This window comes from Mucor velutinosus (assembly GCF_035048745.1).
Source record: "Mucor velutinosus strain NIH1002 chromosome Unknown tig00001564, whole genome shotgun sequence".
Lineage (NCBI taxonomy): Eukaryota > Fungi > Mucoromycota > Mucoromycetes > Mucorales > Mucoraceae > Mucor > Mucor velutinosus.
The window spans coordinates 4,141,044-4,163,029 of NW_027041906.1; the positions used below are offsets into that span (position 1 = coordinate 4,141,044).

The window sequence follows — 21,986 nt, forward strand, 5'->3', positions numbered from 1 at the left end:
CACGACTTATATAGTCGAATATAGAAAAATAAATTAAAAAAAGTCGAGAAAAGACGCAATCTGCCCAATCTGAAGCAGGAACACTTGTTTCTGAGCTTGAAAATTTTTGGCGCTGTTGGCTGACCAACATGCCTTCCTGTAGATGATAATGATGATTGGGATGCTGTTTGAACTAGGAACATGAATTCGAAAGGATTATCGCTTAAACTGAATACTTTCTTTTGTTTTTTCTGAGCATTTTTATATCTGGCAATGCCAGTCAGTCTGGCTCATCACCAAAGTATATGCAATCGCAACTGTTTAATCATGATTTGCACCACTTCAATATGGCACGTACACTGTGAATAAAAAAACATCTGAATATTCCTGAATATTCCAGAAATCCATTTTTCGGAAAACTAGCACTTTTCGAGAAATTTATCGAAATTTTCTGAATGACATTCAGAGAAATTTGGAAAAGTGCATTTACTATGTTAAATTTGCCAATCTAATTCTTCTTAGTTTAATACTCTAATTACTACATCTGTCAACAACGTGCAGTTTCTTATGATTCTATTAGTATACGTTTTAATTAATTAATTAAATGTAGCAAATAACTATAGTTGTATGTAGTAATATAAATAGTGTAAAATGTATGGAATATATAATTTATACAGAAGAGAGTGGTGATGAGGGAGTGGAGGAGGCAGGTGTATCATCATAATGTTTCTGGATAGCAAAATTCAGCTTTCGGAGCGTAATAGCCAGGTCTTTTGGAATAAGAGGTTTTGTGAGATAGCCATCCATGCCTGCGTCAAAGCAAATGTCTTTTGCAGAGCTCTGAATATCAGCCGTGAGAGCTACAATAGGTAATCGACTGTTGGTGCCTTCTTCAAAAGCACGAATACGCTTGGTCGCTTCAACGCCATCACACTGAAAAAAAAAATAGTTGTTAGCCTTCCCATACATCATCTAATTCAAATCATTGAGCGATAAAAGTCTCACCTTGGGCATATGATGATCAAAGAAACCAAGACAAAAATAATTGGGTGGTCTTTCACGCCAAAGCTTCACAGCGTCTTCGCCATTGTTGGCACTTTCTACCAGAAATCCCATCTTTTCCAACTGCTTTCGAAGCAGTTTCTGAGCCACCATATTATCTTCAGCAATGAGCACTGGCTTTTCAGCGTACCATAAGAGCTCATCCTTTTCAAAATAGTCCTTCATACGGGTTCCCAAAGGCGCAGGCAACTGTGGCAAGGGAGAGGCGCGTTGTTGTTGTTGATCCAATACTTGCTCCAACATGCTTAATAGTTTGGCTCTGCGTACAGGCTTCGCCATCTTGACGAGACGGCCACGACGATCTGACGCTGAATTGGTAGCCTCAGCAGCGAGTTTATGGCCCTCAGTAGACGGCGTGTACAGTAAAATAATATGCAGTTCACATTCAGGATCATCGTCTACACTCTGTAGTTGATGCGCAATAAAGTTGTTTGGTTTGGCAGGGATGTCGAGAATCAAAATGGGATGGTGTTCTTGAAGTGCCTTGGGCACAGCTTGATGCATATCCGCAGTGAGTTTAATGGCAAAATCGCTCAGCAACGATCGGATCATTTGAGCGTTCAAATCGTTCTGACTGGCAAGTAAGATGGTCTGTTTTCTTAGCGAAATTTTCAGCGCAGTTGTCTTTGAGACGCTGTTGGGATCTTCGAGGCGTTTTGGCTGTTTGTTGGCCACAATAGTGAACCAAAAGTTGGATCCTTGTTCTGGCTGAGAGTTTACGCCTACTTCGCCCATCATCAAGCGAACCAGCTGCAGGCAAATGCTGAGGCCGAGACCAGTGCCGCCATACATGCGCGTGGTGCTGCCGTCCACCTGAGAAAAGGGCTCAAATAGCTGTCTCTGCTGCTCAAGACGAATACCAATGCCAGTGTCAATGACTTCAAACTTGAGGCGCACAAATTCATCGCTGTCTGCAAACTCAGGGTCGTCCTTGTCCACATGACACTTGATCACAACACCACCATGATGGGTAAATTTGATGGCATTACCAAGCAAATTAGTCAGGATTTGTCGTAGTCGAGAGGAGTCCGTAATAATGGTATCAGGGACGCCGGGATCCACAAAGTAAGCCAGTTCGAGACCTTTTCGAGCAGACAGCGAGCTCAGGATCTCAATGGTATCCGCAATCACTTCTTCTATCACCAAGGGGCCAAGATCCAATGCTACTTTACCAGCCTCCAGCTTAGAGAAATTGAGCAAATCGTCTGCAATAATGGAGCATGAGTGACACTATAACAGCAATGAACACACAAAACACAACGTACCTATGATTTTGAGAAGCATTTCGCAGCTCTCTTTTGCTGTGTGCACAATGTCCTGTTGTTCTGCATCCAAGATGGTTTCTGACAACAGTGAAATCATACCGTAGAACCCAGAGAAGGGTGTACGCAACTCATGCGACATGTTGGCCAGGAAATCAGCCTTGAGCTTCATAGCATGCAGTGCTGCTTCCTTGCTTTTACGCGCTTCTTCCAGTGCTGCTTTTTGATTCTCAATCATCTTGACATTGGCATAAGTGACCTTTTGGATACTCTTGAACAAGAGAGCGTTTGTCACAGAAATGCCAATTTGCTGTGATAGCAACCTCAACACCACCTCGTGTCGACACGTCAGTGATCCAACAGCGCCCTCAATGTAGATGCAGCCTACAATGGCAGTTTTGTGTATGATGGGTGTGCAGATGCATGATTTGGCTTGCGTGGTGCAATCCGAAAACCGAGAATCTTGTTGCACATCCACAATAAACAGCGATTCCTGGGCGTGGATAGCGTAATGTGATATCCGCGTAATGATAGAATCTGCTTCCTCTGACAAAATCTTGGGCTTGCTAAAGATTTCGCAGCCGTCTGTTTGAGATCCACAGCCCACGATCAGGAAGGAGGTGTTTTCCTTGACAATGATGACACCTGATTCGGCGCCCGAGTTCTCCAGTATGATGCCCAGCATTTGCTTCATCAGCAGCTCAAAGTTCATTTCGCTCGAGATGACTTGCGAACTCTTGAGTATAGAGGCCAAATCCACCACATCCAAGGTCAGTAGCGTTTCTTCTGGACTTGTATTGTTGATGCTGTTGGCCTGTGAGTTGAACATGTCTGCTGAGCACGATTCAGGCACAGTGAGATCGCTGATGGATTCACGCTTGACAATTGTTTGGAATGTCTCTGTTTGGATCCCGACTTCCTTGGCCTGTTCAGGCTTAGCAAACTCCTTGAGCAGCGATTTATGCTTGTTTTCTAGCTGATTTGCTTTGCCAAAGAGACCAATGTGACGAAAGGTAGCAATAGATTCCTTGATCAGAGCACAAGCTACGGATGTAATGTCGTTTTCCAGATAAAAGGTACCCGCCAGTTCATGAATGACTGCGACTTCCAAAGGCCAGTTGCCTTGACGGGCTTGACGGATGGCCTCATCGTACAGCTTTTGCGCCTTCAAGTGTTGATGATTCAACCCAGCGAGCTCTGCGTCGATACAAGTGATGAGCATTTGAAGATTGGTGGGGTGCGAGTGCTGCGCCCACTTGGCCAATCGAGTGCGACTCTGTTCCATTTCGTCCATGTTGTCCATACTGATCTCTTTGCTCTTCATGAGTCGAATGAAGCTGATACATCTGAAAAAGAACATCAGATGCGTATGACGAGCGGATGGCAGCGAATCTGACATGTGCATGTGCTGAGAACTGAGCTTGATGGAGGCAATGTCGAGCCCAAAGAAGCCCAACGTGATGGATTTCATGGCGTAGTAGTAGTATAGCTGAATATCTGAGTCAGGATGCTCTTGCATGGCTTGTTGAATGAACTGAGCTTCGTTGAAATCCTTGTCCTCAAAGATGGTGTCTGGCGACAAGTATGTCTTTCCTTGCACAGCGAGAATGACACGCACAATGGTCGTGGCCAAGATGGAGGTGCCTACTGTCTCTCCCAGACTGTTTGCTTCTTCCACACAGTTCTTGGCATCACGCAAGACGTCAGCCATGTTTTCGCCAGTAAGTAAACTGCCAACTACAATATAAGAATGCGCAAAGGTTGCATAGATGCGGTCGCCTCCCAGCAAACCCTGCTTCATGGCTAAACGGGCCATCGGGATCGACTTGTGGTAGGGGTGCTTCCAAGAGCTCAGGAAAGCGGCATACAGATAGCGAGCACGGCCTGATTCAGAGTTGCCACCATAATTGTTACAAAGAGCAACACCAATCTCACCGATTTGTTCAGCAAACTCGTACGCCTTGAACAGCTGCATCACGGCAATACCAAAGAACACAAATCCAACGCCTGTCGTTGGCGTGGTGCCATTCTTGAGCGTTTTAAGTACAAACCGAGAGCCCACAGACAGCATGGCGCGCATATCATTGGTCCAGTATGCCCACAAGCACAGTTCTTCCATGATGGAGAAACGCGTACGAGTCAACCGACTATCGCAGACAGGCAGCTTGAGGATATTTTTCATACCGACCTTGAGCACTTCTTTGCGAGTAGCCGCATACAGTCTCTCTTGGTCGTATTCCGTCATGTTCATTTGAATATCGTTGACGCCTAGTTCTCGCAAGCATTCCAGCAAGATGGGAGCACTTTCTTGACTGCCGGCACGAGACCATCGATATCGATGCTGCACTCGGTAAGCAGCAGCACGATCAATGGCAGATTGAGCATGATCCAAGATGGCTGTCAAATACCCACGTGTCAAGTCGTAATCCATAAACCAGCTGATTTCAGCAAGACGCGTGTACAGGTGCAGTGTTTCAGCGTATCTAGCATCGGGTCCGTCGACCCAGGGATCTTCTGTGGTTGTCAGCAGCTCCTGAGCAGCAGTGTAGTAACTAAATGCCAGTTTATGTGCCCCTGAATCAAATGCTTTATCGCCTGCTTGGGACAGTACCTTTCTGTAGGAGGATTTGACGGATTTGTTCTTGATGAGATGCAGTGCTGCCTTGGCATGATCTGCTACCCAGAACTTATCGACATTGTCCTTGGTCATGAAATGAGATGCAATCTTGAGATGAAAGACATCTTGCTGTGTAGGCGAAGCCAGCATCATGGCTGCTTGTGAATAGCGGTCGTGCGTAAACTTGAATTCATCATTGTTGAATGTCTGGATGAAGCCTTGTTGCAGTGCAGACTGAAGACCGTTGATAGCATCAAATTTGCGTTTTCCACCACTGATGACCATTTTGGGAAATGGCTTTGATGTTGCAGTAGCCGTTGTGTCTTGATCCGAACAGTCGTCGGAATCGTCTTCCTCTTCTTCAGTGTCATTATCCATGTCCTCTACATCCTCGTTTTCCATCATTAAATTTCGCACTGTTTCATAGTTAAAGTTGTTTCCAATAAACGAGGCCCATTTGAGAAACTTTCTACCGTCCCGCGGTAATTCCTCTAATCGTCTGACCAAGAAGGCAATGTCCATATCACCATTGTTGTCCTCCTGCATGTCCAATATCAGCGCTTTATCGATTTCTTGCAGGTTGTACTCCCATCTTGTCTTTTCCCAGGTAAAATAAATCAAATTCTTCTTTTCCAGGGTCATCAACAGTTGGCAGGCGTAAAACGGGTTTCCGTGCGTACGTTTATAGATAAACTCCACCAAGGGTGTCAGTAAAGCGAGATCAATTTCTTCCAATCGGTGCATCGTGGTCCTCACAAGCTCCATCAATGCTGTCTGATCCAAATTCTCGATTTTGATGTAACTGACAATCGAGTTTTCATTGCGTAGTAGTTTTGTAATGAGGCTAGAAACTTCATTCCTTCTATAGGTGAGAATGACTAAAAAGTTGAGTTTGGCTGAAATGAGCGAATCCAGTAGCTCAATTGAAGCTTCATCTGTCATTTAAAAAAAAAAAAAAATACGCACTGGTTATTTCCAAATTTGACATGGAACAATCGAAATTTAATTTACCTGCTTGATGCAAATCGTCTAGAAACTATACATGGATGATGACATTTAGATGGCATATTACGTCAATACGAGCTTTTGCAACTTACCAAAGTGACAAACTTGAAATTGACCATGACTTGAAAAATCTCGATGAATGCAGAATGAAACCGTAGCTTGATTTCGCCGCCTTCCATATCACATTCACAACCGCTCGATGCATTGCTGTTGGTGCTGGGCACGCGTTGCAGTAATGGCTGATCCAGAAAAGAAGCCAACTCAGGTATATTGTCCACCAACAGTGTCGGTAACTGAGAGATGGTCTCTGCTCCCAGTTGCTCTTTTAACATGCGTCTGAATCGCTCGATTTCCGATGCGGGTTCTGTCAGGATGTTTTTCAGAAAGATGGATAGGCACCGTAAAATGCATCCATAAGGTGTGGGCTGCCGAGTATCAAACTTGGCAATCGCAATGTATCCGTATTCTCTAGCAAATTGTTGGACGTTTCTGACAAGTGTCGATTTACCAACACCTGTATTGCCATAGATGGCAATAATCTCTGTAGGTCTCTTTCGATTGCTGTGCACTTTGTTGCTACTTTTGCCGTTCAACGCCTCGTTTCTATTATGCACACGTTTATAGGCAGGCGATTGCTCTTCCGTAGCCAATTTGAGCGGCGTGAAAACGGCCGCTGCAGCGGCAGTTGTTGTGATTTCGTTTGATCTACGTCGGCGAATGTTGAAGCCACACATGTAGGCAGTGCGTCGAATGATGGTGCTGATCAGACTGAGCTCTCGTGTTCGTCCAAAGCAGCCGTTGTTTGGTAATGTGAATATACTAGCGATGTCGAATTTGCCCAATGGAAATGGCTTTAAAATGCTGTTTCCATGCTGCAGTTGCTTTTGACACTCTTTCAAATCCTCTCTCAATCCATGAGCACTGGTGTATCTTTCATCAGGAGACTATGGTACCTAGTCAGTCAATGCCACATGGCATACACTACCCATTTGTTCACATACCTTATTAGTCAGTTTCTCAATAATCATGGAGATGACCACAGGCGTCTCAGGGCGGACCTCATGCACAGAGGGTAATTTCTTGTTCAGGACATTATGTACAATTTCCATAGGACTACTATGAGCAAATGGCAATGATTGCGTCAATGCCACAAAGAAGGTGATACCAAGACTGTAAAGATCGGTGCGATGATCAGGTTGAAATGTTGTGCGTCCAGTTTGTTCCGGAGACATGTAGATCAGCATCTGCAGGAAATTGTTGGCTCCATTTCGCTGCACTGTTTTCCGCCAACCTTCAGATGTCAGGCTTTGCTCAAGGCTTCGGGATCCAGATCCAAAATTCCAGATTTTGACAGTGTTCCCCTCTGGCCATAGAAATGCATTCAGCTTGATCTCGCCATGAACAACTGCATTTTTAGTGTTGTTAGCAAAAGAGCCGATGCATGTTGTATCAGACAAATATACGTACTCTGGTGCTTATGAATCATTTCCAAGCAATCGCAACATTGGATAGCAAAGTCGAGGAATTGCTGAATTGATATAAATAATTCCGTCATGACGACATGAGGGATATGATCCACGGCAGCAGCGAGGTTTTGTTGATTCAGAAACTCAGGAGTACCGTTGGGTTGGTACTTGTCCAGTAGATTGTTGCAAGAATCCTCGTAAATAAAGGCAATCAAGCCATCATGCGACAAGGTGATTTTATCCAGAGGTTTACAAAGGAGATCTTTGCCTGATGATTGTCTGTATAAACGTTGCACAATATGAAATTCTCTTTCTAAACGGAGAGGTTGGTGTGACAATTTGGCTACGACCGGGAGCTTGTCTCGATTTCTGTAAAAAAAAAAAAAAAAAAAAAAAAAAAAAAAGAAAAGAAAAAGAGTCTAGTTTACATACTGCTTCTGCACATTTGTGTGTATGATCATACCTTATGCCATGCGCAATGGCTACATTGTCAACACCTTCTAATAAGATGGGCTTCTCAAAATGATATCCTGTTATCTGAATGGCGGTTTCCAAGTCAGCCGAATTAAACAAATTCTTCATTTTGTTTGGGGTTTGTTTGTTGCAATCTGAAATGTGTCTACAAGTACATAAGTACAAAAAAAAAAAAAAAAAAAAAATTGAAAGAAAAAGAAAGACTAAAACAAAAAAAGTTTAAACTGAAGAAAAAGAAACTCCTGGATGTGATGAAAAATCTTTTCCCTCTTTTTAGCTCCCTTCTGTGGATTAAATAGCCGCAGGTTTGGTGGATATATAACCTTTGCCAAGGTTCATCCAAAGAATTGAGACACGCTGCAAATCAAATCTGCAATTCCATATATAGATATGAAATCAGTTTTCTAAATTCTGTCTGATCCTATACCCCTGATTGTACAGTATTTGATACAAACGCTTTGAATAGATGCAAATGTGCAAACATTGGATGGCAAGTACAGCACAGCACAGCACATTGACATGCCTTGCTGGGATCTCTGATTCATTTTGATGTGTTCCCCCCCCCCCCCCCTGAGTGCAGATTCATCATCAAACGCCATATGTACAACCACACATTTTAGTCTTCTAGACTTGAATGTTTTGAATGATGGCATCTGAGGGTAGATCTCTTGCTCCTCCTTTTAGATCGAACAATCTAGATAAATTGTATGTCAACATGAAACATAATCATTAAACCGGCTGAAGAGCACGACAGTGCAAAAGAGAAAAGGAAGCTTATTAACTCAACGACCCGCTTGCATCTTTGTCAGAGCAAAAGACTATTCAAGGATGCTTGAGATGCCAAACGACAGCTGGTTTTGGGGATCTGCAATAGGCACATGCTTTGTCATCAATGTTCAAATGTAGCAGATGATGATGCTTTGCGTAATCACATGAAGGAAGATGCACATATTCACTATTTGCATGCAGCCGATATATGGATCATATATCGGCAGTTATAAAGCTTCGATCTGACGCTGTGTCCAATAGTAAAATAACTGAAGGTCATGAATGTAATATGGGTTTTATTGTTGAAATGCTGTTTTATGCGAGGGATTATTATAAGAGCGTGATTTGAGTGATGTAAAAAAGCCAACAAAGGTAAATGTTGTTTGGATGTACAGTGTTTGAATGGCATTGAATCTTAGTAGTAGTAGTAGCAGTAGTCATACCAAGTAATTCAAATGATGCAATGTCAAAATTGCATAGTAAATGATTGACACGCCAGTTGTAATGGTAAATATTGATCAGCAAAACAAATGTGAAAGTCTAGCTTGTACGACGAGCAATTGTGTATGAATAGCCATTGCAAAAAAGTGCCATTTGATCCAGATCAATGTAAACTGCAGTTTGAAATACTCTGCAGTCAATCCAAGTGGAGTAGTTGTTGCTCCAAAGCATCTCAATTCTCTTCTGAGCCTTGCTGTCAAGAGGGACCCATTGTGAGCCATTTGCGTATACCCATTGAATTGCCATTGTATACTGATATTTGTTTCTGAGAAGCTGTCAAGTGTAGATGATATAAAATGAACAACATCAACGAGAAAAAGTAGCTTCTTTATATACATATTGCGGTATACACTCCAAGATCCATGTATAGACATCATCTATACATGTCAAAATGAACCATTTCCTCTTGAGTTCACATATGCCTTGAAAGAGTAGCTATTTTTTTTTTTTACTGCTTCAAACAAACATGACCGTTTACAGAACTACTCCTTTGTCGAGGTAGGACAACGGACATGTTTTGGGTAATTGTGTTCTTAGAAAAGCAACTCGCTCTTACGTTTTGGTGTTACAATCAGCGCAATCATTGTTGTCCTATTTTCTCAATCTTTCTCAAAAAGGCGACAAAATCGAAACAACAAACAAAGGCAAAGCTCTTTTTTTTGAATAATAGGACAACGCCTCAAATACGTATATACCTTTTTTAGGATGCTTACCTCTGGAGATGCTTAAAAAAGTATATGAAAGCTCTCGGAAGCTAAGCTTTCTATCCCGGTTCCGTCACTTTTATACCGCTAGCTTTATAAATATCTTATATGCTGATTGCTGGATTCTACAATATGATATCATTGCTCAGCATACGCTATTCAAGGTACATGAATCAAAGTAGGTGCTACAACGAGGGCAGATTTTACACCACTCCATTGAAAATGTCCATGAATGCGTCTTTACCCACCAATCTGATTCTATACAGTAACCTCTTTTGAACCTTACAACCTAGAATCACTGCGTAAATATAAGTGTCTGATCCCCTTGGTCACTTTTATATATATTCTAAAATTATTAATACTACTATCACAACTTCTCCGATGAACAGATCAAAATCAAATATCTTACTCAAGAACACTGATCATCAACAGGCAATCAGAAACCCAACAGTTGCAATTATATTAAATTAATAAACGAGAGCAATGTCTCCAACACAGATGCAGAGTATTTTTTTTTTTAATTAAATTTCTTTATTTAAATTTTACAAAAAAGATCTTTCAAACTTTTTTCTTTACATGTTAGACAAACTAAGAGGAAATTTATTTCTTGGAAGCCTTGGCGGCGGCCTTGGTGACCTTACCAGCCTTGTCAACCTTCTCAACGGACTTGATGACACCGACAGCGACAGTTTGACGCATATCACGGACAGCGAAACGACCGAGAGGAGGATAGTCAGTATAAGCTTCAACACACATGGGCTTGGAGGGAACCATCTTGACGATAGCGGAATCACCAGACTTGACGAACTATGTACAGAGAATATGAGTTTTCAGGTGCAGTTGTTTCGTTTACTTAATACCAACCTTAGGAGCATCTTCCATCTTCTTACCTGTTATCCGAAAGAAAATTACAATGTTAATAAACCATTTAAAATAATCAAAATAAGACAAAAATGGAAAGAAAAATCAACCAATGTCGTTTCAGGGGTAGAAATCATGCAATTTAAACCCGTCCCGATGATGGTAATTTGACTTTCAATTTTGACGGATGCAAGTACTTACCGGAACGACGATCAATCTTCTCAATGAGTTCAGAGAACTTACAGGCGATGTGAGCAGTGTGACAATCGAGAACTGGTGCGTAACCAGCAGAGATTTGACCGGGATGGTTCAAGATAATAACTTGAGCGGTGAAAGAAGCAGATTCCTTAGCGGGATCGTTCTTGGAGTCGGAACAGACGTTACCACGACGGATATCCTTGACGGAGACGTTCTTGACGTTGAAACCGACGTTGTCACCGGGAAGACCTTCAGAGAGGGTTTCGTGGTGCATTTCGACGGACTTGACTTCAGTGGTAACAGCAGCGGGAGCAAAGTTGACAACCATACCAGCCTTAATAGTACCAGTTTCAACACGACCAACGGGAACTGTACCAATACCACCAATCTTGTAGACATCTTGGAGGGGAAGACGGAGAGGCTTGTCGGAAGGACGAACAGGGGGCTCAATAGCATCGATGGCTTCGAGGAGAGTCTTACCAGTCTTGGAACCGGCCTTGGTCTCCTTGTTCCATCCCTTGAACCAGGGCATGTTGGTGGATTCATCCAACATGTTATCACCGTGCCAGCCAGAAATGGGGACGAAGGGAACAGACTTGGGGTTGAAACCGATCTTCTTGATGAAACCGGAAACTTCCTTGACAATTTCGTTGTAACGATCTTGAGACCACTTGGTGGTATCCATCTTGTTGATAGCAACAATCAATTGACGGACACCCAAGGTGAAAGCAAGAAGAGCGTGCTCACGAGTTTGACCATCCTTGGAAATACCAGCTTCGAATTCACCAGTACCACCAGCAATGATAAGAATAGCACAATCGGCTTGAGAAGTACCAGTAATCATGTTCTTGATGAAATCACGATGGCCAGGAGCATCAATGACAGTGACATTGTACTTGGGGGTCTCGAACTTCCAGAGAGCGATATCAATGGTGATACCACGCTCACGTTCAGCCTTGAGTTTGTCAAGAACCCAAGCGTACTTGAAGGAACCCTTACCGAGTTCAGCGGCTTCCTTCTCGAACTTCTCGATGGTACGCTTATCGATACCACCACACTTGTAAATCAAGTGACCAGTGGTGGTGGACTTACCGGAATCGACGTGACCAATAACGACAACGTTAACGTGAGTCTTCTCTTTACCCATTTTGAATAACTAATGTATCAATGTTTAGTATATGGATGGATGGATGGATGGATGGATGCATAGTATGAAATTACCTTTTAGTGGATAGAAATTAGGGAGGGAACACAACACATCCCCAAATCTGAGAAGCTATTTAAAGGAAGAAAAAAATTATTACGTCTGTAGTCACAGTTGGATACAACAAGTCCCTCATGAGCAACAAGCCACATTATGGTATAGTGGTCTTTTATTGAGAGTATATACAGAAAATCAAAATCTAGTCTATAAATTTAGCCATCAAATACAGAGGGATCCACCTTGATTCCAAACTGCTTGAACATCTATGTGAAGTTGAGATTTTAGCATTGAAATGTGGTCCATCGTTTGTGTGTATGCTACCTGATCTTTCATTCTTTCGTCCAAAATTTCTTCTAATCCCCTTGCCTTGGTTCCAAAGATGCGTTTGTTAGTGGCATCTCGGAATCGAAGCAGCCAAAAACTGAGGCTCATCAAAAGAAGAGTGCATTCAAATACAACAGATCTCCAGCTAAGCCATGTACCCTTATCTCGGGAGAGACCAAGTACAGCCCAGCGAGCCATGAGATTGATGCGATTGATGGGACTTCCAACAGCCTTGTTGTTTGCTCTCACAATGTTCATGTTTCTCGAGATAAAGATCAGTTCCCTGGGAAACAGAGCTTGATCCTGTAAGAAATCCTTGATGCGTTCCTTCATGTTGGCTTGCAGTTCGTACATGTCCTTGACATTCACTTGTTGATCTATATGCACTGCCTTTTTGCCTGAAAATGGTCTCTGTAACGTGATGGTAGCAAACATGGTAGCATCATGGATGCCCCATTCTTTACAGATCTCAGTCATCTTTGGTATATCCAGCATAAACAACGCCTCCCATAGTTGACAGTATTCCAGGCGGAATCTAGTAGCAATGTTCGGTTACTGAGCTCTCTCCTGTATCCTGTCCTTTTATTTACTTTTCACTCTCCTGGATATACAAACCATGATCAATTAAAACGACTTGGTCTTGGTTCTTTTTGTGTGGATGCTTTCTCACTAGAACATTTCCTGGGTGTGGATCACCTACAAATCTCTTTAGCATCATGCCTTGTCTCAAAAGCACCCTTCCCTTTACCATGCACAAATCCACTGCGAAAGATCTGACTAGAGAATGCCTCAATCGCAGTTTTCATTGCATCCACATGATCGATACCCTTCTTTGTCAAAACGTCTACATTCGTCAATTGCGTGCCATCCACCCATTCGCATACTAGCACTCTTCTTGAGGAATACTCATCATACACTTTGGGGACGTAAACCCGATCTTTCAATGATTTCTCCTCTTGCAGATGCTTCCAGGCCTTTTTCGCATTGCTGACAACAGAATGATGTCAATAGACAGGCATGTATACGTGTTCATCACTTACCCAGCTTCAATCTCAAAATCGGCCTCCATCCTCATATGCTCCTCAATGTACTCACTCGACCATGACAGAGGCAGATCAAAAATGCGTTCATAGACCTGCAGCAGAATACGGAAAGCCCGTAGATCCCAATCCATTTGCTTTCGGATCGCAGGTTTCTGAATTTTAACAGCGACGATGTCTCCATTTTTCAATCTTGCTTTATGCACTTGAGCGATCGATGCTGATGCAATCGGCGTTATGTCGAATTCAGCAAACACTTGGCTTGGATGCTTCCCATTAAAGTCTTCCTTAAACACGCGTTCCACAGATTCGAACGAAACAGCGGGAGCAGAATCAAACAGACGCCTTGCTCTGATTTGATAGGCAACTGGTAAAACTGCTGCCTGTGTCCCGATGACCTGGCCCATTTTGATGTAGAGCCCACCATTCTTTTCAAAAACGTCAAAGATGCGATTTGCCACTCTCTGATGCAGCTGCTCAATGTGGAGGCCGTCTTCTGGTGAGTGTCCTGGCTTGAAATTGAGTTTGTAATCAACGGCTAATGCAACACCATTGTAAAATGTTCTGACATTTCTTGTCATCAGTTGCGCTTCTGTTCGAGAATCGTAGGCATAAACACCACCGCCTAGCAGGCATGTCCCCAGTGCAAACTTGATTGGCCTTGATTGCAGCAGTCTTTTAGACACAAAAGACATGATAAAAGTAATTAAATTTGGAGATAAATAATGGAAAAGAGTAATTTCCACATACGGAAAACAATTACTACGAACTTTTTATGCTTTTCACATTTGCAGGACCACTCGCTTGATGCTACATACGTCACTTTGCTCGGCCCTCTCCGCCATTCCTTCAATATTTAACCGTTATTGTACCCCACATTTCCTCCTCTCTTTATCTCTTTCATTTACTTTACCACCTAATAATCACTATGGCAACTCGAAGAATCCTACCTGTTCTTCTTCAAAAACCCCGTATTTCAATGGCGAGATCAACACCAATGTTGTCCAAGCGGATAGCACTGTACACAACTTCTTCGCTGAAGCGTCTAGCAGCTGTACCTGAGCCAACAAGTACTATTTTTTTTGTCATAGTAACTCACATTCACATCAGCACTAATTGAATGTTGTATAGCAACGACGTCTTCTCGAGCTGCAAATCAGGACAACCACGAATCCACGAGGTGAGTACATGATGAGCGCTCGTTGCGATTCTCATAATAGCATCTCATCTATTGTATGTAGAGCCGCCGAGATAAAAGACGCAAAACTGATATTCAACCAAGCATGGAAGAATATTGAAGATCACTATGGCAGAGAGAACATCCACCTGCCTCGTGAATTCATCTTTTTGATGGGCGCACCTGGGTAATGAAAAAAAAAACCAACATTTTCATCAAATCAACCCTTCTTATCCACGCCATTACTTTTAGATCTGGCAAAGGCACACATACTCCCTCTATATTGCGTGCACGTGGCATCACCAATCCTCCTATTTCTGTTTCCCAACTGCTGCAAGCACCTGAATGCAAAGAACTCATCAACCAAGGCCAAATGATATCAGACAGATATGTGATAGAATTGATTTTGCACGCCATGCTGGATTGTGACCCCACTGTTGGCGTTCTCGTGGATGGTTTTCCACGCACTGACATACAGGTAGAGGCACTCAAGTTGCTACATGATCGCATGACAGAATTAAGACGTGAGTTTTGGAACACAGATAGACGAGATCAGTACCCGTGAGTAAATTGGCAATGTATGGTCATACCAGATGCATCATCTCATGCTTTATTAGTCGTCCTGTGTTTCGCATCTGTGTACTCTACGTGGATGAAGAGATATCGGTACAAAGACAATTGTCGAGAGGGCGAATGATTCGCCAACACAACCTTGAAGTCAAAAAGACGGGTCAAGGTGTATTCTGGGATGAGCGTGTTACAGACAATGATGAAAGCGTAAGTGTTAATTACTACTATAAATCGTTAAGACATTACTCATCGTAATGGCTACTGAACAGTTGATCCGAGAAAGATATTCCATTTTCAAGGCGCATTATGGCTCGCTGCTGAAATTGTCTAAAATGTTTCCATTTCGTATGATTTCGTCGTGTGATCCAACTATAGTGTCATTTCATTAATATGTTCCTTTTTCACTAGATTTGATCAACGCCACCGGATCCATCAAGGAAGTTTTGCAGATTATTCTCAAGGAATTTGAATATCAATCATCGCTTGAACTGGATTCAGATACGTTTGATTCGATTTCTCATATTCCAGTCGCAACTCAAATTGGCATTCATGCTCGTCAAGATCTGATTAGCAGACTAGAACACTACCAAGATACAGAGCCAGATTTGTTACACAAGGCTATCAAATTTATAGACGCTCATGTGATTCCTCAAGTGCATCGTCATTCCATCAGTGGACATGCCAACGTAAGAAGGTAAGCCGTCATGTTGAGCAGCACTTGGCTCTGCTGTATTGACAGTGTGTTGCATATACCACATAGTGAGGAACCCTTGTTGGGTAATGATCATTTTGCTGCCATTGTGATGGATGTACTATCCGAGCGTGGATATCATGTATCATTTGACAGACGTGTACATCATGTTCCTGTGAAGGTTGATTTGAAGACTGGAAAGATTGAATTGGACACACATCATATCTATTTGTTGACAGTCGAATACCCCAAACATTACATTCGTGCTTTAGAACAAAAATTTAATTAAAGTAAAGTGCATGGTCTGCATGCTTTATGTATAAAATCAACTGCCAGTTGAAGTATCAATGCAACATTGGATAAGGCGACAGTCTTCAGCTGGCATTGAGGAGGGGGGAGGGGGGGGGGAGAGACTTGGTCCTTCTACCAAGAACGTAACGCATCTCATTCAACATTTGGTCATGTTGACGTATAAGGAGGTTTTACCGTAACGAAGCGAAGGTGCAAAACTATAGCATTTAAGCAGCCAATTCAGCTTTTTGTTTCTATTACCAAGCCTATCAACAACATAACGCATCAAAATTTGCATGAATTTGCCTTTCCAATGCGCCCAGATTAAGCATAATTCTGAGCAGCAAGCGGTTTGGCAGGCATGCTGACTGCCCGTGTATGGATTTTTCTCGTTGATACAGATGTGAATTGTCGTGGAAAAGTTCGCTCCACAGTACAGGTGTTTTATTGAAAGTTTTCAGCTTCGTTGACTGTACTATCATAGACGTTTGATGCCTTTAAACTTCATTCACGGTATTAATTTAATAAAGTGAAGTATGTATGTCCATGAAAATCAACTCTCCTGCCTCAGATTGTTGATAGCCCTTGACAGATCATTTTTCGTTCAGAACAATCACCATTTATTGCAGTTAAAAAGTCTTTGAATAAGTAAATATCAGTGTAATAATAAATAAATGCTATTATTTAATCCATCTTCAACAGATTAGAATTCTGATTGATGTTCCTCTTTCCAGCGAAGAAAGTCTTGCTTCAATGATTGCTTGGTTGTATCATCTGCAAAAATAGCATCGACAGAACGAAGGGTGATGGTAAAAAGCTCCTCCTTGCTCAAGTTGAACGTCTCAGCAGCCAGTTTGTATTCATTGGAGGATTCCGAGAAAAAGACGCCCTTGTCATCAGTCTATATGGTTATTTGAATGCAACACACAATGATTAGCATATTCTGTATTCAAAGCAATACAAGCCAACTACTTACACACAAAATGAAGGGATGATTATCCACCAATAGCTCCTTAATATGATGCTCTTCAAACGTCTTTACAGTTTTACAAAGGACATTGGAGGTCATACAGATCTCGATGGGGATATTCTGGCCATAGATAGTCTTTCTACAATAATCATCCAGAAAAGTAGCATGGCCCAGACGATTTGGTTGAATGGAGAGTAAAGAAGATGATTCAACAACATTCTCTATGACTTCATTGAAATGCAATGTCAATGGAAATCCGTGTTGCTTTGCTCTTTCAAATGCAGGTCTTAGGTTCTCAAAAAGACCAGCTTTGACATCACCACAAAGATCAACACCCACAACACCTTGAGATCGGAAGGCTAATGCCAAATCAACGACCTCTTGTGCCTCATCGAGGCTGTTGCGACGATCAATAGAAACGATCAACTTGACAATAATGTCATCTCTAGCTTCTTGAATGACAGATGTTACTGCGGCAAGGTACGATTTCTTGGTCATGCCTTTTTTTTTTTGTTTGTTGTGAATGGCAGAAATCAGATTTTTATTATACTTGTCCATATACAAATACACGCCCTCTCCTCCTCCTCCTCCTCCTCCTTGTCCTCTGTGCCATTCATTCTTACCTGTTTCATCGTTCTTTCTAGGTGTAGTTCTCAATTCCAAGTACTTGACATTATCCTTGGCAAATTCGTTAATGATATTACGAGTAGCAATACGGATACTTTCTTCATCGTCAGTGATTTGATAGATAAATTTGAACAGGGGGAAAAAGCTACATGATAAGGGGGGGGGGTGTTGATTGGAGATCAAGAAACAGCATAAAGTTCATAAATTCTTACTCGTCAATTGTATCCAGAGAATCAGGGATCTGGAAATCTGCCAATTCAGGTTTGTCAGCCTTCTTTCTCTCAACGAGTTCACGCATTGTAGCAGGACTCAAGCTTCCATTAAGGTGAGCATGGAGTTCTACCTTGGGCAGTTGAACACAGAATTGAGCTAAAGAAGGAACAGTCATTGAATCGTAGTATAGGAAACAGATGAGAAGAAGTCTATATGTAACGGATTGCTGTATTTTATACTTTGGTTTCCCAAGTCCCTGCTTTCTCTCTCTCTCTCTCTCTCTGACTGGTCTGACTCATGTTACTGCTGATGTTGCTGTTGCTGCGGCTACATCTCGCATATTTGTACATGTTACCAAGAGTCGCTTGCATAAGTTCAAATATTGGCGCGCTGGAGCAATTTTCAGATGCATTGCCTTGGGTATTCCATGCACACACACACACACACACACACACACAGCCAGATTAAATTAATTTGAACTTTTGTACATGAACTACATCATTAAAACCTTTCCCGCCTGTATAATACTACGCATTCCAGCGGAATACTAATATCACTATTGATTTCCATCGTTTGATAAAACATCCACTGAACAAACAATGGAATCCTCAAGGGAAGGTCTTCTTGTAAAGAGATGGCGTTCATCCAGCGATCTTCCAACGTGGCCAACTTCCGTTAATGGTGCATCTGCGATTCAATGTATGAAAGTGTTGGTATGATAACTTGAGAATAAGCCACTGCAAACGGATGAAAGTTGCACATACAAATTGAATTTCTGTCTCCATATCCGGTGTAGCTTTTTGCCTATTGTAGTGGTTCAAGCAGTAAACAACACTCATGAATAATGCGGCCATTCGCTCAGGACAGCCTTCTCCCAAGTGCATCGAGGCACCTCGTATCTCAACTTCCATCGAGCAATGCCAAATGACATGGCCATCTTCATTGTGGTGATACGTAGTTATATGCTGCTTTATTCAAAAAAAGGAAATGCTGCTTTAAACCTGTACAAAACCTTGTCGAACAGCAGAAACTCCGGATTGATATCATTATCATGAAATTCCATTCCATTCCATTCTCTCTCTTTTTTTTTTTTTTTTTTTTTTTTTTTTTTTTTTTTCTCTCTTCTTTCACTCGTTCAATTTTATTTTTATACATTCAATAGCAATCATGGCATTAGGATTTGGCAGCAGCAACAAAGTCAACAGAAGCAAGTCCTCGGACGAGGACACTCCCAACAGCAGCGATGTCGACAAACTCTCCATGAAGAACTTGGACACTGCTGAAAAGAGTCAATTCAAGGAATTCAAAGAGTTCTTGAAGGTCGTGATTAGCTTTACTGGCGACCTGTCTTCATTGACATGTCCTGCTTTCTTTTTGAATGGCTTGTCTTTGTTAGAGTACGGTACATACTGGGGTGATCATCCTTCTACTTTTACTGCTATCAATGATGCAAAGGCACCTGAAGGTATAGTGCACGATTTAACTATATTTGAACAAAATGACTTTTAAAATAACCATGCTAAAAATGTATTCTCTTTCTTTAGAACGTCTTTTGGCCATCTCTCGTTGGTTCATTTCCACATTGTATGGTAGTTACGCTTCTCGTTGCACTGATGGTAAATATGAAAAGAAGCCTTACAACCCCATCTTGGGCGAGCAGTTCCATTGTGATATGGGAAACGCAAAATGCGTATGCGAGCAGGTGTGTCATCATCCCCCAATTTCCGCATTTTACCTCGAGGATGAGAAGGCTGGTGTGTCATTGAATGGCCATAGTAAGTTGTGTTGTATGTGCGGTATTTTGGTCATGGCGTTCACACGAATATAGGTGGTCAAAAGTCTAAGTTCAAGGGCACTTCCATCAAGGTAGAGCAAGTAGGTAGAGCAGTGTTATATCTCAAGAATTTCGATGAGCAATACATGATCGATTTCCCCGATCTCTTGATTCGTGGTGTCTTGACTGGTGGTGCTTACATTGAATTGGGTGGTTCCTGCACTATTATCGGCTCCAATGGCACGAAGGCTGTCATTGAGTTTGTCCCCAAGCCTTGGTTTGGTGGTGAATACAATCATATCAAGGGCTCTCTCTACGCCGGTGGTAAGTTGTGCTACAACCTATCCGGCCGTTGGAGTCATCAGTCCTTCTTTAGCAAACCTAGCAATGACGCTAATGCTAAAAAGGAGCTCTTGTTTGATGCCGAGGCTGAGGCTATGGCAGATCGTGTCACCGTGCCTGTGGAGGAGCAGGGCGAACTGGAAACTCACAAGATTTGGGGGCCTGTTACAGAAGCACTCAAGGAAAAGAACTACAAGGTTGCCAATGTTGAAAAGACAAAGATTGAGGATTGGCAGCGTGGTGTTCGTAAAGAGCGTGAGGAAAAGAAGGAAGTTTGGGAGCCCAAGTTGTTTGTATTCGAGAAGGATATTGATGGACCCAAGGGAAGCGAATATCAAAAGAAGAATGCTGATTTGAAGAAGAACATTGACACCAAACATCACTTGGATGCTGGTGCTTGGACCTACAACAAGTCTCTTCATCTTCGCCAGTAGATATTTTATATACTTAAATCAACCTAATATCACTTCCATTGCAACATTTTTAATACACTCTCACTAAAGTAAACAGCACACTTGAAACCACACCAAAACGCATATAAACATTGATGTAGAATTCAACCTCTTTTTTTTTTTTTTTTCATCTATTTCTCTCTCTTGATTAGGCAATTATTTATTTTATTTCATCATTTACTTCTTTTCTTCATAAAATAAAATAACTCGATACATAACAAGCAATGTCCTTTTTTTTTTTTTTTTTTTTTTTTTTTTTTTTGTGAATCTCATCGATGGCATAGGGAATTTTACTAATCAAGCCAAAGTTGAGTCTTCAGAAAAGGGGTTTAGCAAGGAATGACCGCACGTTTTTTTGCGCCTCATAAGTACATAATCGAGCCTTTCAAGTTGTTGTAATAGAATGAAAACATAAAGTTGAGATGTTGGGCTTAAGGTCTACGATGAAATTGTGATCCATGTCCAAGGCGACCCTTTCAAAATTGCCATGGTGATATATCAGGCTTCAAATTTCAGTCGCGACGCTATTCGTTCTCATTTTGTAGCGTGCCGCAACAAGCGAAAACAATTTTCAGTCTTTTTTTTTTTTTTTTTTTTTTTTTTTTTTTTTTTTTTTTCGCAGCAGAATACAATCATCATGTCAAGTTTGAAAGACTTTTACAATAATCCAGAAGTTGAAGACGAGGAAGATTCTGAGGATGATGAGGACTTTGTCCCAGATGGTAAGACTGATTGGAGTGCATGTGTGTGTACTTGCTAACGCTGCCTCATACTAGAGAATGAGAGTGATGATCAGGATGTAATCGAGGACGATGACGATGATGATGAACAAGAGCAAGTGAAACCTACTGGCATGTCCAAAGGCAAAAAGAGAGCACTTGAAGAGCAAAAGTAAGAGATGGTTGATGTATTGATTGAAGTGGTGTCTAATAATGCTGGTAGTGAGGAAGAAGAGAGCACAAAAAAGTCAAGAATTGACGCAATTTGGGCTGACATGAACACAGCAAAGACACCATCATCTAAAAACAAAGCAGCAGCAGATCCAGAACCACCCACAACCACAACAGCAGCATCAGCAGCAACAGCAGCATCATCTGAACCACCAGCCGCACCTGAAAAGAAACAAATCAAAAAGCCCAAATCACCATTGCAGCAAAAGAGACCCAAATCTCAACTCTCATCGCTTGTTTCTAAATACAACATCAAAGAGCCCAAAATGAACACATTGGAGAAGAGCAAATTGGACTGGCAAGGCTATGTGGATAGGGAAGGCATTCGGGATGATCTCAAGTACAAGAACAAAGACGGCTATATGGAGAAAGTTGCGTTTCTTCAGCGAGTGGACGATAGACGCTTGAATCAATTGAAACAGGGCCAGAAGAAAGAGAAAAAGTAACGTGCCCTCAGTATTGAT

The 21,986-nt window shown here is 41.9% G+C and overlaps 7 protein-coding genes across 7 annotated transcripts; 3 read left to right on the forward strand and 4 right to left on the reverse strand.

Annotated features, from left to right (window-relative positions):
- Positions 1-648: 648 nt before the first annotated feature.
- On the reverse strand, positions 649-7,973 carry ATC70_011663 (uncharacterized protein; the record flags this gene model as incomplete). The annotated part of the gene is made up of 8 exons (XM_064830849.1): positions 649-912; positions 985-2,246; positions 2,307-5,855; positions 5,932-5,956; positions 6,018-6,869; positions 6,927-7,330; positions 7,393-7,760; positions 7,855-7,973. The coding sequence occupies 8 exons, from the start codon at positions 7,971-7,973 to the stop codon at positions 649-651; spliced, it is 6,843 nt and encodes a 2,280-aa protein (XP_064683351.1).
- A 2,465-nt stretch (positions 7,974-10,438) lies between these two features.
- ATC70_011664 (translation elongation factor EF-1 alpha) lies at positions 10,439-12,044 on the reverse strand (the record flags this gene model as incomplete). The annotated part of the gene is made up of 3 exons (XM_064830850.1): positions 10,439-10,645; positions 10,703-10,728; positions 10,901-12,044. The coding sequence occupies 3 exons, from the start codon at positions 12,042-12,044 to the stop codon at positions 10,439-10,441; spliced, it is 1,377 nt and encodes a 458-aa protein (XP_064683352.1).
- Positions 12,045-12,313: 269 nt separating this feature from the next.
- ATC70_011665 (uncharacterized protein) lies at positions 12,314-14,160 on the reverse strand (the record flags this gene model as incomplete). The annotated part of the gene is made up of 5 exons (XM_064830851.1): positions 12,314-12,364; positions 12,423-12,960; positions 13,016-13,121; positions 13,174-13,412; positions 13,466-14,160. 5 exons carry the CDS (start codon positions 14,158-14,160, stop codon positions 12,314-12,316), a joined length of 1,629 nt encoding a protein of 542 aa, XP_064683353.1.
- Positions 14,161-14,462: 302 nt separating this feature from the next.
- ATG3 (E2-like enzyme) lies at positions 14,463-16,192 on the forward strand (the record flags this gene model as incomplete). Its single annotated transcript, XM_064830852.1, has 8 exons — positions 14,463-14,535; positions 14,597-14,645; positions 14,707-14,829; positions 14,895-15,203; positions 15,260-15,419; positions 15,482-15,557; positions 15,621-15,906; positions 15,973-16,192. 8 exons carry the CDS (start codon positions 14,463-14,465, stop codon positions 16,190-16,192), a joined length of 1,296 nt encoding a protein of 431 aa, XP_064683354.1.
- A 705-nt stretch (positions 16,193-16,897) lies between these two features.
- TIM17 (translocase of the inner membrane) lies at positions 16,898-18,179 on the reverse strand (the record flags this gene model as incomplete). Its single annotated transcript, XM_064830853.1, has 4 exons — positions 16,898-17,095; positions 17,171-17,664; positions 17,788-17,936; positions 18,004-18,179. 4 exons carry the CDS (start codon positions 18,177-18,179, stop codon positions 16,898-16,900), a joined length of 1,017 nt encoding a protein of 338 aa, XP_064683355.1.
- Positions 18,180-19,171: 992 nt separating this feature from the next.
- Positions 19,172-20,554, forward strand: SPT7_2 (Transcriptional activator spt7; the record flags this gene model as incomplete). Its single annotated transcript, XM_064830854.1, has 3 exons — positions 19,172-19,469; positions 19,549-19,779; positions 19,833-20,554. The coding sequence occupies 3 exons, from the start codon at positions 19,172-19,174 to the stop codon at positions 20,552-20,554; spliced, it is 1,251 nt and encodes a 416-aa protein (XP_064683356.1).
- A 655-nt stretch (positions 20,555-21,209) lies between these two features.
- Positions 21,210-21,968, forward strand: SUA7_2 (transcription initiation factor IIB; the record flags this gene model as incomplete). The annotated part of the gene is made up of 3 exons (XM_064830855.1): positions 21,210-21,294; positions 21,349-21,463; positions 21,515-21,968. 3 exons carry the CDS (start codon positions 21,210-21,212, stop codon positions 21,966-21,968), a joined length of 654 nt encoding a protein of 217 aa, XP_064683357.1.
- Between the last annotated feature and the right edge of the window lie 18 nt (positions 21,969-21,986).